Source organism: Balaenoptera musculus, chromosome 14, assembly GCF_009873245.2.
Source record: "Balaenoptera musculus isolate JJ_BM4_2016_0621 chromosome 14, mBalMus1.pri.v3, whole genome shotgun sequence".
In the NCBI taxonomy this organism is placed as follows: domain Eukaryota; kingdom Metazoa; phylum Chordata; class Mammalia; order Artiodactyla; family Balaenopteridae; genus Balaenoptera; species Balaenoptera musculus.
Window position 1 is genome coordinate 6,843,322 of NC_045798.1, and position 14,883 is coordinate 6,858,204.

The 14,883-nt window shown below is 50.3% G+C and overlaps 1 protein-coding gene across 5 annotated transcripts in view; it reads left to right on the plus strand.

The window, feature by feature from the left end:
• RILPL1 (Rab interacting lysosomal protein like 1) overlaps positions 1-14,883 on the plus strand; it is a 45,000-nt gene that overhangs the window by 22,763 nt on the left and 7,354 nt on the right. For all 5 annotated transcript variants that reach the window (XM_036874367.1, XM_036874366.1, XM_036874368.1 and 2 more), the window contains exons 3-6: positions 293-411; positions 1,077-1,298; positions 11,134-11,306; positions 13,216-13,308. In XM_036874367.1, the coding sequence (XP_036730262.1) occupies positions 293-411; positions 1,077-1,298; positions 11,134-11,306; positions 13,216-13,308 (607 nt within the window). The remainder of the gene's footprint in view (positions 1-292; positions 412-1,076; positions 1,299-11,133; positions 11,307-13,215; positions 13,309-14,883) is intronic.

Here is a 14,883-nt window from a genome sequence, read left to right on the forward strand (position 1 = left end):
GAGGCCTCTGTGAGGAGGTGACTTTGAGCTGAGGCCTGAGAATCAAGGGGAGCCAGCCTGGGGGAGGTTGGTAGGAAGGGACTTGCGGGAGCTGGAAACAGCAAATGCCCTGTGGTGGGGATGATCAGGGGAAGGATGGAGGGGCAGAAAGCAGGCGCTGGGGAGGGGCAAACGAGCAGAGATGAGTCCAGGAGGAGGTGGGGGGCAGGTTCATCTCGGTGGGGAGCCGCCGGATGGTTTAAGCAGGGGAGGGAGGTGGACGCACCCACGGGTCCCTCTCACCCCACCCCAGGCATGTCGGAGCGGGAGCGACAGGTGATGAAGAAGCTGAAGGAGGTGGTGGACAAACAGCGCGACGAGATCCGCGCCAAGGATCGGGAGCTCGGGCTGAAGAACGAGGACGTCGAGGCTGTAAGTGCTGAGCCCCGGCCCTGTGTCCGCCCTCCCGACCAGTGGGTACCAGCAAGAGACGGGATCCTCCCCTCAGGAAGCGCCCCTTCTCCCCGTCGGTCTCACTCCATGGGCTCCGTGGGGTGGGGATCCTGCTTAGGGCTTGAGAGGCCCAGCCCTGAAACAGTTGCCGTGCGGAGGACCCTCGGCCGAGTCTTCACTGGAGCAGTAGGAGGGAACATGGCACTGCCCAGTGACCTGACTCTTTCCACACACTGAGGAGGTCCCAGGGCCTGGTCAGCCTCTGCTCTGACCCTGAGGCTTCCTCCAGCCCATCCCCCTCATGCCCCAGCATGGTCCAGGCTGCTCCGGGAACCTATACGGTGTCTCTGCCTAAATTAGAAAAAGATGCCCCTTTCTCAAGGCATGTTACTTCCCTCTGTTGGGAAATTGTCATAATATACTAACAAGACACTTATCTTCCATCTCTCATAAAATTATCATAGCAAATATACACATTGCCCATCTCTGGCATCAACAGAATTGTAAGAACGTGAACAAATTTCAAACAAATCAAGGCATCTACAGTATGAATGGCACGCCTGTAGATGGTTTGCCCTTGTGCAGTACACAACATGAGCTACTGGCTGTGGCGGCCCCATCCAGTAGCCTTCCTCTCTCTACAGCTGCAGCAGCAGCAGACCCGGCTGATGAAGATCAACCACGACCTCCGGCACCGCGTCACAGTGGTGGAGGCCCAGGGGAAGGCCCTGATCGAACAGAAGGTAGAACTGGAGGCAGATCTGCAAACCAAGGAGCAGGAGATGGGCAGCCTGCGGGCGGAGCTCGGGAAGCTGAGAGAGAGGCTGCAGGGCGAGCTCAGCCAGAACGGAGAGGAGGAGCCCGTGGTGAGTGGGAAGCTGGCTTCTGCAGGCTGGCTCGAGGCGGGCCAGGCTGCCTTGCTTTTTCCCCATTACGCTTGAGAGAAACGGGAGGCCGAGGGAGGGCCAGCTGCTGGCTAGAAGACACACAGCTGGGCAGAGGCAGGGCTGGGCCTGGAAGCCAGGACTCCCAGCATTCTAGCCCAGGGTATCCAGCTCGGTGGTGGTTACTGGGCATCTGCCATTCATTCATTCAAATAATTACTGACTGTGTTGCAGGCATGGGAGATAAAATAGAGACCTGGTTCCTGTCCGCATGGAGCTTACAGCCAGTATGGGAGACAGACATTAGTCAGATAATCACATAATATACCATGTGACCCAGCAATTCCAATTCTAGGCATGTGCCCAAGAAAACTTAAAATATATGACCACATAAAAATGTGTACACAAATGTTCATAGCAACACTATTCCCAACAGCCAAAAGGTGGAAACAGTCTACATGTCCATCAACTGATGAATGGATAAACAAAATATGATCTATGCATACAGTGGAATATTATTCAGCCATAAAAAGGAATGGAATACTGAGACATGCTATAATTTAGATGAACCTCAAAAACATGCTAAGTGAAAGTAGCCAGACACAAAAGCCCCCATATTGTATGAGTCCATTTATTTGAAATGTCCAGAATAGACCAATCCATAGAGACAGAAAGCAGATTGGTGGTTGCAGGGACTGGGGAAAGGGGAGGATGGGGAGTGACTTCTAGTGGGTACGGGGTTTCTTTCGGGGTGATGGAAATGTTCTGGAATTAGATAGTGATGACGGTTGCGCAACTCTGAATGTACTAAAAATCTCTGAATTTCTTTAATTTTTTTTTTTAACTTTTATTTATTTTTTGGCTGCGTTGTGTTGCTGCGCGCGGGCTTTCTCTAGTTGTGGCGATCGGGGGCTACTCTTCATTGTGGTGTGCGGGCTTCTCATTGCAGTGGCGTCTCTTGTTGCAGAGCACGGGCTCTAGGCGCGCAGGCTTCAGTAGATGTGGCACGTGGGCTCAGTAGTTGCAGCACGCGTGCTCTAGAGCACAAGCTCAGTAGATGTGGTACACGGGCTTAGTTGCTCCGTGGCAAGTGGGGTCTTCCCAGACCAGGGCTCGAACCCGTGTCACCTACATTGGCAGGCAGATTCTTAATCACTGTGCCACCAGGGAAGTCCCTCTCTGAATTTTATACTTTAAAATAGTGGATCTTGGGAATTCCCTGGTGGTCCAGTGGTTAGGACTTCATGCTTCTACTGCAGGGGGCATGGGTTCAATCCCTGGTTGGGGAACTAAGATCCCACAAGCTGCGTGGCACGTCCAATGGAAAAAAAAAAAAGAGTGGCTCTTATGGTAAGTGAATTATATCTCGATTTTTTTAAAAAAGGCGATTCATGCTAAAGGAGAGGGATGGTGCCAGAAGGTCGCATAACTGAGGGAGGGTCTGGAGTGCATAACTAACTGTGTGGACTCTAGAGCCAGTCTGCCTGGGTTCCTTACTGCCTCCGTGTCTTTGGATAAATTATTTAGCCTCTTTGCGCCTCAGTTTTCTCATCTCTAAAATGGGAATACTAATAACAATACTTACCCCCAGATTGGTGTTATGAGAATTAAATGAGTTAGTTCATTTAAAGTGTTAGCTGTTGTTATTATTACCATGATAGTCTGGAGGAGTCAAAAAGGCTTCCTCAAGGAGGTGATCAAAAGAATGAGTGAAAGTAAACTAGGTGAAGGGGGGGTGGCATGTGCAAAGGCCCTGAGGCAGGAGAAATTGCAGTGCAGTCAGGAAAGTATAAGAAGGCAAGGGTGCCTGTTGTGCAAGCTGACGATGAGGGAGAGGGTCTGAATAAGGTCAGAGAGGTCGGCAGGGGCCAGTGCTTCAGGCCAGGTAAGCTGCAGAGAGAAGTCTGCTTTTTTATCTGCAGGCACTGTGCTGAGTGCTGTGGAGGTTCAAGCAGCTTACAGCCCAGTGCAGGAGACAGACTTGGAGACCAGCAGCCACACTTAAGGTGGAAGGGGGTTGTCTTAGTGGTAAGAGGTTGTCTTACTCTGGGTTCCCTTGAAGCAGAGCTTGAGAAAAGGACTCTGGGCAGGAGGTTAATTTGTGAGGTGATCCCAAAGACCAGAGAAGTGAGGGAAGGAGGAAAAGGGAATTTGAGGGTGTGTCATTGAGGTCACAGTGGGAGCTCAGTCCCGCTGGGACCTCTGAGAAGCACCATAGAACACCTCCTGGAACTGTCTTTCTGGAGAAGAAAGGCTTAGAACAGTTATCCACAAATGCCTGTCCCCAATTAGCTAAGAGTGGCCCCCAGAGGTGTCATCTCCCCAGCACTCCTGGGCAGAACTTGTGGAGCAGATACTGGAGCAAAAATGGAAAGACATACAGTGTGTGCTTGAGGTGGGCCCCTGTCCACATGGATGGAACGGCACCACAGCTGCAGCAAAATCCAGGTGGGCCCAGGATGTGACACGGGGCACCAGAGGTGTCTCCCACGTAGATGTGCCCCCGGAATGTGCCAGGAACACAGAGATAGTGCTGTTAATCCTGATGGGGGTGGCGTGGAGTTTCACGGACCAGCTCTTGCTTCAGCTGGATGTCAGTGATAATAATGCTAAGATTTTGACAGGTAGGTGTAGAAGATGGATGTGCCATTTCAGAAAAGTATAATGAACCATTACAGGAAAGCTCAGGGCTTGCCATTTGTTCCAGCAAATATTTATTGACTGTTTCTGGTTTGCAGGCACTGTGCTGGTCTCTTGGGTTACAGGGGGGGGGAGGTGAGACAGAGGAGCTTACCATCAGGTTGGCTCTAGTCCCAGCACAGTCATTAAGTGTCTTGTGAATTCAGGCCATACACTTCTAGGTTCTTGGAAGGACAAGAACCTCCGGGATACAGATAGGGAGGTAAGGGAGAGAAGTCTTAAAAGGGAGAGGTTAGAGTCTGCTTTTGGCTAAAAGTGACAGAAGCCTAAGTTAGAATGGTTTAAGGATTTTTTTTTTTTTAAAGGAATTTTCGGCTGAATAACTAAAAGCTTTGAGTTAATGATGGCTTCAGGTATAGCTGGTTCCAGGTGCCCAAATGATGCTGTCACGAATTTGTTTCAGACCTTCTCTCAGCTTTGCTTTCCTCTGTGTTGATGTCATTCTTAAGCAGCCTCTTGCCATATAGTGGCCCCTGGTACTCCACCAGCTTTGCAACCCCAGCAGAAAGAAATTGCTTCTTTCCCAGATTCTCAGCGAGAGTCTCAGGGAGCCTCTCATTAGCCCACCACTGAATCAGTCTTTGTGGTCTGAAGTTAGAATATGCATGTCGTCCATTCCTGAGCCACATAGAGATGGCACCCATCTAAACCACACTCACAGAGAGTGGGAAAGGAAAGTTTCTCCAGAGGAAAATTGCAATGACTCAGCCCGGAGATGTGCAGGAATGGATACAGGCCAATCAGAGACAACAGATGTTAATCGTCAGTGCCAGAGAGTCGGGGCTGAGAATGCCACATGCAAAAAACGCTGAGCAGTGAGGGATGTGGATTCTTTCACAGGGTTTCTGCAGGGGAGTGACAGGATCAGCTCTGAGCTTATGGAGGACAGTTTGAACAAGGAGCTGGTGGCAGACATGGCTGTCGGGAGCCTTTTGCAATAGTCCCGGCAAGAAAGGTGAGGGCTGGACCAAATCTATAGCAGGGGGATGGAGAGGAGGAGCCAGTGGGCGAAGCTTGGGGCTGTCACACACCCCCGCAACCTGCCCTGGGTACCCCTTCCAACCTCCTGAGCCCCACGAGAGCTCAGGCCTGTCTCCGGCTGGGCAGGTGGGGCCTGGTCCAAACCTGGGTCCTGAGGACATCTCCCCAGCCACAAGACTCTGAGCCACGCTCCAGGTCTCTTTAGGACAAGGACATTTCACACCATGGCATGGCTGCCGGTCGGTTGCAGTTTCCTTTCTGGCACCATGGGGGTGGGACAGAAACAGGGGAGTAAAATCCGGTAGCAGTTACGACTAACCCACTGAGCTTCTTTGCAGCGTCTGTTCCCAAACCCAGGGCGTCTTTGCAGGGTTTGACGCCATCCCTTGGAGCTGAGTGGCGTTCAGGATGCTTGTCACTCAAACAGGAAAACCGCAGGTAGTGGTGGCTTCGTCACCTGCTGCCATGTGACTTGGGGCCTGTCCATCTCTTTGATGGTCAGTTTCCTATCTGACAAATGAGGGACATGAACTTGACTTGATTCAGTCGGTCTAAAAGTTAGTGTGGCTGGGATAGAGGGCGGTGGGATCAGAGGAGGACACAGTGAATTCTGAGTGGAGAGGAGAGGGCAGTGCAGGTCTTCAGGGCTTTGAGACGGGTCTTGTGGGATGGGTAGGATGTCCAGGGGTGGAATGTGGGGCAGGCCATTCCAGGCAGGACAAACAGCATGATCCAGACTAGAGAACGTGCAGGGTGTGGCTGGGGTGGCGGTTAGTCCTGGCACCAGGTTGGTGAGGGAAGGTGGGAGCTATGGAGGGATCCAGAGCCGGGGAGGAATCCATTCTTATCATTGCCTCTTGATTCATATGATTCTTTCTGAGATGCGTCACTGTCATCTCAGTGTGATCTCCAGTAGGCAAGACTCTTTGTATATTTTTATAACATATTTATTGAGGTGGAATTTATTGAGATGTAATTCACAGACTATACAATCCAACCATTTAAAGTGTACAAGTCACTGTTTTTTTGTTTGGTTTTCGTTTTGTTTAGTTTCTTCATTTTTTTGCCGCACCGCATGGCCTGTGGGATCTCAGTTCCCTGATCAGGGATCGAACCCGCGCCCCCTGCATTAGAAGGGCGGAATCTTAACCGCTGGACCACCAGGGAAGTCCCCAAGTCAGTGGTTTTTTTTTTGTTTTGTTTTGTTTTTTTCTTTTTTTTTTTCACACACACACACTGGATTTTATTTTTACAAGAGATAAATAGACTGACACCAAGCATTGTACATGGATGACCACAACAAAAGCAACAATGATTGCAATTACCAAACATGAAACACACTCATACTATGTCATAGTATTGACATTCAGTCCAGTAATCCTCCACTGTAACAGCTCCTTTACTTTGCAGTGAAAATTGATTTGTATATTCTTTGCCTCTGAGACCTTGTGGGATTTTTTTTTTTTTAATTCAGACAGAAAGTCACAAAAATTATACTCATCCTCATCAGTTCACTCAGTCCCATGTAATTAATTTTTTTTTTCATCTTGATCTTTTTTTAGCACTTTTATGAGTTCATCAGTTTTTCATTAGAGTTCTGAAAATGCTTATTCATTCAGTTCAGCAGTAAAGTCAGTGGTTTTTAGTATATTCACTATATTGTGAGATCGTCACTACTATCTAGAGCTTTTCCATCACCCCAGAAAGCTACGCCGTACACATTAGCACTCACTCCCCATCTCTGTCTCCCCCCAGCCCCTGGCAACCACTAATCTACTTCCTGTCTCTATGGATTTGCCTCTTTTGGACATTTCATCGAAATGGAATCATACAACATGTGATCCTGGCTGCCTTCTCACTCGGCATGTTTTCTAGTTCATCCAGCTCCTCATATTTTAACTGACGGTTTTCCTGCCTTTGACAGTTAGACATATAAACCCTTAAGAAAATGAGGTTGGCTTCCTGTCTAAAGGACTTTATATAAAATCAATAAGAAAACTGTAAAGTTAATAGTACCTCCTTGATGTCACTGCCTCTGCCTTACAAGTTCTGATTTCTTAGTAAGTTAGGGCTTTTTCTTTTTTAAGTATACAGGGAAAGCAGGTAGGGTCCTGATGGCTGGCCTGTGAAACAGGGTTTTCAGGCTGAATTCATTTGCGGTAGCCTGGAGCTACCAAGGGTGACCAGAGCACAGTCACTCCCCATTGCTGGGCCAGGGGCTGCTCAGAAGTATGTTCAGTGGCCTTCAAGAGCACAGGAAGTGGCCTTGCTGTGCCCAGGCAGTCGGAAGTGTGCCCAGGAGGCCAGGCCTCAGGATGGAGAGCCCTGGTGGAGGGTGTCGCCTCCCTAAGGCCTCTGGGCAGGCCCCATTGCTTGTCAGCCGGTCTCTGGGGCCTCTCTAGGGAGCACCTGGGGCCTCGGGCATCTCCCTCAGGCTGTGCCCAGAGATCCTCAGGGGACCAGCAGACAATCGGTGATAACCCGAGCCACCTCCGTGGTCCCTCGTGGCATAAGCCTAGAAGGCTCGCTGCTGATCAGTCCGACTGCCATGTCGGGAAGAGCCTTCGCTGTGTCTCTTGAGGACTGGGCTGTATCAGTGCCTGTGTTGGTCTCCAGAAGAGCTGGAGCCCCAAGCTTACCCTCTTCTGCACTTCCAGGCAATGGGCCCAGAAGTCAGGACTTTTTTTGCAAACCAGTCTGGGAATCCCCCAAGCTATAAGGGAATCAGGTTGCTCCTCTGATAAAAGAGCTGTCCCTGGGACTTCCCTGGCGGTCCAGTGGTTAAGACTCCACGCTGCCAATGCAGGGGGCACGGGTTCGAATCCTGGTCAGGGAACTAAGATCCCACAAGCCGCTCGGCACAGCCAAAAAAAAAAGAGCTGTCCAGAGGAAAAGAACTCAGGTTCTAAGGAAGCCCTTTGACGTCCTGGGTGATGACAACCCATGGGAACTGCTGCGGCTTGAAAGCCTGTGTTCATAGGAATCCCCGGATGTCTGGGCGGGAAGGGCCCTTAGAAATATTACTGGGTTTTTTTTGTTTTTTTGGGTTTTTTGGTCCACGCTGCACGGCATGTGGGATCTTAGTTTCCCGACCAGGGATCGAACCTGCGCCCCCTGCATTGGCAGCACGGAGTCTTAACCACTGGACCGCCAGGGAAGTCCTTATTGGGTTTTTGAGAGCTAGATGGGGAAACGAGGGCCCAGGGAGGAGCAAGCAGCTTTCCCAAAGTCCCCTTGGAAAGTGAGGGGCGTGTGGACCCGTCAGCCAGCCCTTCCCAGAGAGGCCGAAAGTCAGGGGACTTGCCCAGTGGATGTCAGGGCCTGAGTTGTTTGGGGAGGGAGGGGCTGGAGGGAGTGTGTGAGCCTGAGATTAGAGTCTACAGCCGCCAGCACCTGTGGAGTCCACAGGCAGGGCAGGAAAAAGGGGAGGGCAGTGGGCAGCCATAGAAATAGCATATAAAAGGGAGCAGCTGCTATGCAGTTACCAGCCCAGTGCTGCCATGTGGACCCAGTGTGACCCAGTCTTCCAATTTTTTTCCCAAAAGGAAGCCCCAAACCCAAACTTCAGTGTGAAATCTCCTGATCTAAAACCATTGGCAACTAATTCAAAAGAGTTTTAGAACACAGTGAAGGCCAAACAAAATGGAGGAGGGGGCCCCCGCCGGGGTTGGCCCAGAGTTCTTGGTGAACTCCTACACATTCGTCAAGACCCCATGCACAGAGACCACATCTGCAGTAACATCTTCCGTGATCCTTCTCAGAGCCTGATGTCCTTGTACCTCTTTAATTATATTACCTTGTAAATTTGTATGTATCTTTCCTCCACCACCACCTGTCCTATTCGTCTCATTACCTCAGTGACCAGCAGGCACAAAGTTGATGCTCAGTAATGTTAAGTAAATACTAGACATCCGAGGATGCTCTGTGATTAACCTAGGCAGACGAAGAGAAGGGAACTGGCGTTAGTGAGTGCCTGCTGTATACTAGGCATTTGCACTACGGAGCTTGGGTAGGGGGTACCATCTGAATGTGTGGCCATCAGGTGGTCCGAGGCGCAGCCCCCAACGCTCTGCAGAGGGAGTCAAACGCTGAAGATGTACCCTGAGGACACAGCCCCCCGAAGGTGTGGCATCAGCAGACGCCTTAGAGTGCCTTCTCGGGAAGTTAAATCCTCCACCATTTCCTCCCCAAGTTCGTGGGTGGGAAGAGGCCCCACTCTGATGCCCAGCCGGTCTGAGGGGGCGGCGTGTGTCAGGTTTCAGTTTCCTGCTGCCACGAGGCGCCTCCCCTGCTGCCTGCAGCTTGCTGCTGACCTGCCGGGTGGCTCTTCTGTCACCTGATCTGCCCTGGTGGGAGGTGTCTCCTTTCAAGTGTCCTTTCCCAGAACAGCATGTCCCTGACTCTCCCAGGACGTGAGGCCTCTCAGCTCTGCCTTCTGGAGTCCTTCAGCATCCTGGCCCATCTAGGTGGGAGTTCCTTTCTCCTTGTGCTTCTGTGGGATTTTTTTTTTTTTTTGGTGGGGGCGGGGGGCAGTTCTGTATTTCAGTCCCTCCTTCCCCTGTTCCAGAGCTTTCCCACTGTTGTCCTAAGCTTTTGTCCACTCCTTCTAGACGATCACAAGACATTGGCAGCTCAAGGGTGTCAGGAATAGTACACTGCCTGGAGAGTGTGGGCCACCTGCAGATTTGGATAGCTGACTTGGAAAGCTTGTAAAAACTTCCTTGCTATCAAAAAAGAAAAAAATGTTGGCAAGGATGTGGAGAATGTCAAACCCCTCCTACACCGCTAGCAGGAATGTAAAATGGGGCGGCCACTGTGGAAAACTGTTTGGCAGTTCCTCCAAAAGTTAAACATAGAGTCACCATATGACCCAGCCGTTCCACTCCTAGGTGTATACCCCAAAGAACTGAAAACAGGTGTTCAAACAAATTTTCATACACAGATGTTCATGGTAGCCTTGTTCCCAATAGCCAAAAGGTAGAAACAACCCAAATGTCCATCAGTGGATAAAAGGATAAATAAAATGTCTCTTCACACAGTGGAATATTATTCAGCCATGAAAAGGAATGAAGTACTGACACAGGCTACAATGTAGATGAACCTTGAAAACATGATGCTGAGTGAAAGAAGCCAGACACAAAAAGCCACATATCATATGATTCCATTTCTAGGAAATGTCCAGAAAAGGCAGATCCATAGAGATGGAAAGCAGATGGTGGTTGCCAGGGGCTGGGGAGGAGGGGTGCATGGGGAGTGACTGCTAATGGGTGTGGAGTTTCCTCTGGAAAATGTTTTGGAACTAGGTAGAGGTGGTAGTTGCACAGCACTGTGAATGTCCTGAACACCACCCGCCGCATTGCACGTTTTAAAATGGAAATTTTATGTTAAGTGAATTTTATCACAATTTTTTTTAAAAAAGCTCCTTGCTGTGGAAGAGGGCAGGAGGATGGGATTTTGGTGTGAAGCAGGTGATTTAACAGGCTAGGATCCATCTGTGTGACCTGTGTGGAAAAGAAAGAAATGCCCTGCGTGTGAACATTGGCTGTGATGTTACCCACTCCCCCGCCCCAACCAGGGCTTCCACCAAACTCCAGTGAAAAGATGCTCACAGCCACTGGGGAGGAGCAGGCTTGACCAGAAGGCCAGTAACAAATGGGAAACTGTATATGACTTAATAGCAAATGAAAAGGAATAGAGAATTGCGCATTGTCTCTGATTCCAACAACTTTGGCCAAATTAGCAATGCGCTTGGCTAGAAAATGAGTCAAGAACATGGGAGAGGGAAAGCAGGCAGATTGAAGAGGGTGGCAGCATTGGGTAGTACGCGGTTTCTTCTCCTCGGACACCTTTTAATGTTATTTGTAATAAAACCCTGAGTCAGGTGGGGAGGCGCCAGGACTGCGGGTCTGGCTATTGAGAAGGCAAACAATGCGCAGGTGGCCGCGGGCTTTGGTCTCCCGAGGGACGCTGACTGCACAGAACATGAGCAGAGGCCACCCTCGAGTTCTTAAAATAGCGTCCTCAGCAAGCTGCTCAGGCCCTGGGAAGGTGGGAAATTCGGGCCCCGGCAGGATGCGGAGTGGGTGCTGGTGGCGGCGGCCAGGAATTCATTAGCAGCATCTCTGCCCTCCTCCAGATGGAGCTGGGCGGAGACGCGTGTGTCTCCGAGGCGGAGAAGGTGGCCATGGATCTCAAGGACCCCAACCGCCCCCGGTTCACACTGCAGGAACTGCGGGACGTGCTGCACGAGAGGAACGAGCTCAAGTCCAAAGTGTTTTTGTTGCAGGAGGAGCTGGCATACTATAAGAGGTGAGTGCCCCTGGGAGCTCCCAGGCTGGCTCCTTTCTGAGGTTGTGCAGAGTCTGGGGACAAATTCGCACCTGGAAGACAAGGATTGCATCTGTATTCGTTGTGGGGACCGTCTCTGGCCTGAAGCACACACATACCAACTCATAATTCCTTTCTGAAACTCTTGGGCTCAGGTGCATTCCTGTTAGAGAAGAATATCATGTATACTGTATTACCTTATTACCTTATACTACCAGCGAGTTCTGGGGCAGCTCTCCCAAAATCAAACACGTGAATATTTTTGCAGCAAAAGATACGAACATTCCTACTAAATGGGATCAATAAAGACTATAAACAGCCTCACGAGATTTCATTTCAGGTTTTGCCACCAAGTGAATGACCAAAAATAAAACAAAACGGATTTTGGTTTTTAGAGCTTTTTGGATTTTGGAATTAGAGATAAGAGATGGTGGAGCGATAGAGCCTAATATTTGATCATTTAGTCCATCCATGGCCAATGAACTCCTTGTACATATTAGAGCCGCACTGTCTGATACACTAGCCACGAGCCACATGTGGCTATTTAAATTTAAATGAGTTAAACTTAAGTAAAATGTAAAATTCAGTTCCTCAGTTGCACTCGGCACATTTCAAGCGTTCCATTGGCACTTGTGGCTAGTGGCCACTGTATTGAACAATGAAGATATAGAATATTTCCATCCTCGTGGAAAGTTCTGGGGACAGCACTGCCCTTGACTTAGACCACCGTCTAGTACCTTGCCACCTCACACTTGCTCAGCTTTGTACACACTACCCTTCTATTGGTTCCTCAGAACACACCATGCTTGGTTCTACCTCAAGACCTTTGCACATGCTGCTCCTGCAGCTGGGAAAACACTCCCCTTGGTTCTTCCCATGGTTGGCTCCTGGTCATTCAGGGTTCGGGTCAGATGTCACCTCCTGAGAGAGGCCTTCCTTCTCCATCAACACCCCTCCAAAGGAGCGCTCTGTCCTAGTCACTGTCTATCACTTTACCCAGTTTTACTTTCTTCATGGCGCTTTTCACCGTCTCACATTATCCTGTTTATGAACATGCTTGTTTTATTGTCTGTTTCCGCATCAGACTGCAACAACATGAGACCAGAAACCTTATTTGTCTTGTTCATGACTAAGTTCCCTGCGCTTAGGATGCAGCTTAGCTCAGAGTAGACGCACAACAACTACCTGTTGAATGGAAAGCTGGAAGGAAGGACAGATGCACCAGATGCGGTCCCTGCCCCAGTAGGGAAGATAAGACATCAGAGAAAACACAGTGCCACACATTTTTATTGAAAACTCACTGTGAGTCTGCCACATAAGAAAGTTTTATGACAGTGTGTGCACTGGCTGTTCAAAGAAGAGAGAAATCACTTCTGGCTTGGGAATGGGGCAGAAATCAGGAAGGATTCATGGAGGAGGTGGCATTTGAACTGGGCCTTCCCTAAAGGATAGGGGGGTACGTTTCAGGTATGGGAGATGTTGTGGGTGGCATATTCCAGGCAGAATAAACCACAAAGGTGTGGAGACAAGGAAGCATTTGGCAAGAACAGGAAATAGGAAGCCATTCTTTTCAGCTAGAATCTCCAAAGTAAACTTAAAATAGAGATGTGGGTACCTTCCTGAAATTTCTCACATGTGACCAACTGGGCCAAAGGGCCTGCAGGCACCTGTGACCGTTGCCTCCAGGACTGATCCTTCCTCTTAACTGGCCATTCCAGAGGCCAGCCCCCGAGGCAGAGAGCCTATGGGGCAAAGGCCACCGTTGCTGTCCTCCTGGGTCCCTTATTTTCACTCCCCTGAAAAAGTACATGCCCTCCCAGACCATCAGAGAGAATATTCCAGCTCTCATGGAATTTTTGACTCTTATCTCACACCTCTCAACTCCTTCCAGTGAAGAAATAGAAGAGGAAAATCGAATATCCCAACCTCCACCCGTCACCCACCCGAGAATGTCCCCCCAGCCGGAGTCTGGGATCAAGCGACTGTAAGTGCTGCGCTCCCGGCGTCTGGGGCTGCTCGCTCGCGGCTGAGCTGGCGGCTCACACAGCCTCTCACTTCTCCTGGGCACCTGCTCCAGGGCTGGGCTTGTTACTAACCACCTTCCGCGGGGCTGGGCCTAAACCCGGGGCACGCTGGGCCTGGCCCTTGACTGCAGAGTCACCTCTGTACATTGAAGGCTGAGTTCCTCCTTGGGGGGGTCCCTGGGCAGAGAGGTTTGGGGAAGGCCGAGGGGGCGGGAAAGGGCTGGGGCCTGGGCTTGCTTGAGTGTGTCAGGCGGGGCATGTCTTTGAGGACAGCAAATACTGCGTGGTGGGAAAGGTTCACGCATCTTAAGGCCTTGAAACCCCAGCTCCGAGGTGTCCGAATGGCCGCAGGTCCACCCCATATATGCTTTTCTGTGATGACTTCACCTATCCATCTGTCTCTCCGTTAAGTATTCATTGGTGCATAATACATGCAGCGCTGGGCCCTGGTGGCTGTGGGGGACACACAAGAGAAGGGGCGACCTAGTCCTTGCCCTCAACTAGACTTAAAGCTACTTCGGAGTCCTTGCATCAAAAGACTCCTTTGAGATTTGAATGAGAGTTTGCAGACCCTTTCGGCGGCGGCGGGGGGTATGAGGGTGGAATCATACAGTCTTGCAAACGGTTTTAGGTTCGTTGACCCCTGTAGCCCTTCAGATAAAGGGTTAAAGCTCTGGTCTAGTTAGCTAATATCTAGTAAGAACCTACTATGTGCTAATATCTAGTAAGATCCTACTATGTGCTAATATCTACTAAGAACCTATCTGCCGGGTACCGTTCCTGCAGATAATGGCACTGAGTCCTCACCATAGCCCTTGAGGTGAGGGCACTGTCATCCCCATTTTACAGTTAAGGAAACTGAGGCACTGAAGTCAATCACCTGCCTAGGGTCATACAGCTAATAAGAGGCAGAGCCAGCGTTCGAACCCAGGCAGCCTGGCCCAGAGCCCACGTTTTAAACTCTGCAGGAGGGCCTCCTGCTCCCAGTTGTCTCGTGGCCTCGTTTTGTCCCCTGAGAGGGTCTTCCTGACTCTCAGCCTTGCACCTTCTTACAGAAGAGGCTTTGGTTTTTCCCCCCAAACCCTGGTAGAAGCTTTGTGAAAGCGAGTGGCATGGGTTGGAAAGCCAACTGGGGTGTGTGGGGAGAGGAATTGCAGTGTTACTCGGATGCCTCAACCTTTATATTCCAGTTTTGTTTGGAAATTCTTGGCTAGTTCTTATCCTGTGAATTGACGTAATCCTCGGTGTTGGGGGATAGGAAGGGAAGGCAAAATGTGTGTAACTGCTGGACCCTCTGCTCTTAGAAAGGGGCGACTTGTTCAGATGCCGGGCCCTGGGAAAGGCTAGCCGCCCTCTGGAGTGTGTGGATTAACACGTGGCTCCTCTCCAAGCCTCTCCTGCCAGCTTCACGTTGCTTGTTTGCTTGGCCCTCGGTCAAGCAGATCCGCTGGATTTGGGAGGGGGTGTGGTCCCCAGTTCTGGTTAGGGATAAATATTTCTTGGGGGTGAAGCTTGGAACCAGATAGGCTTCCTCT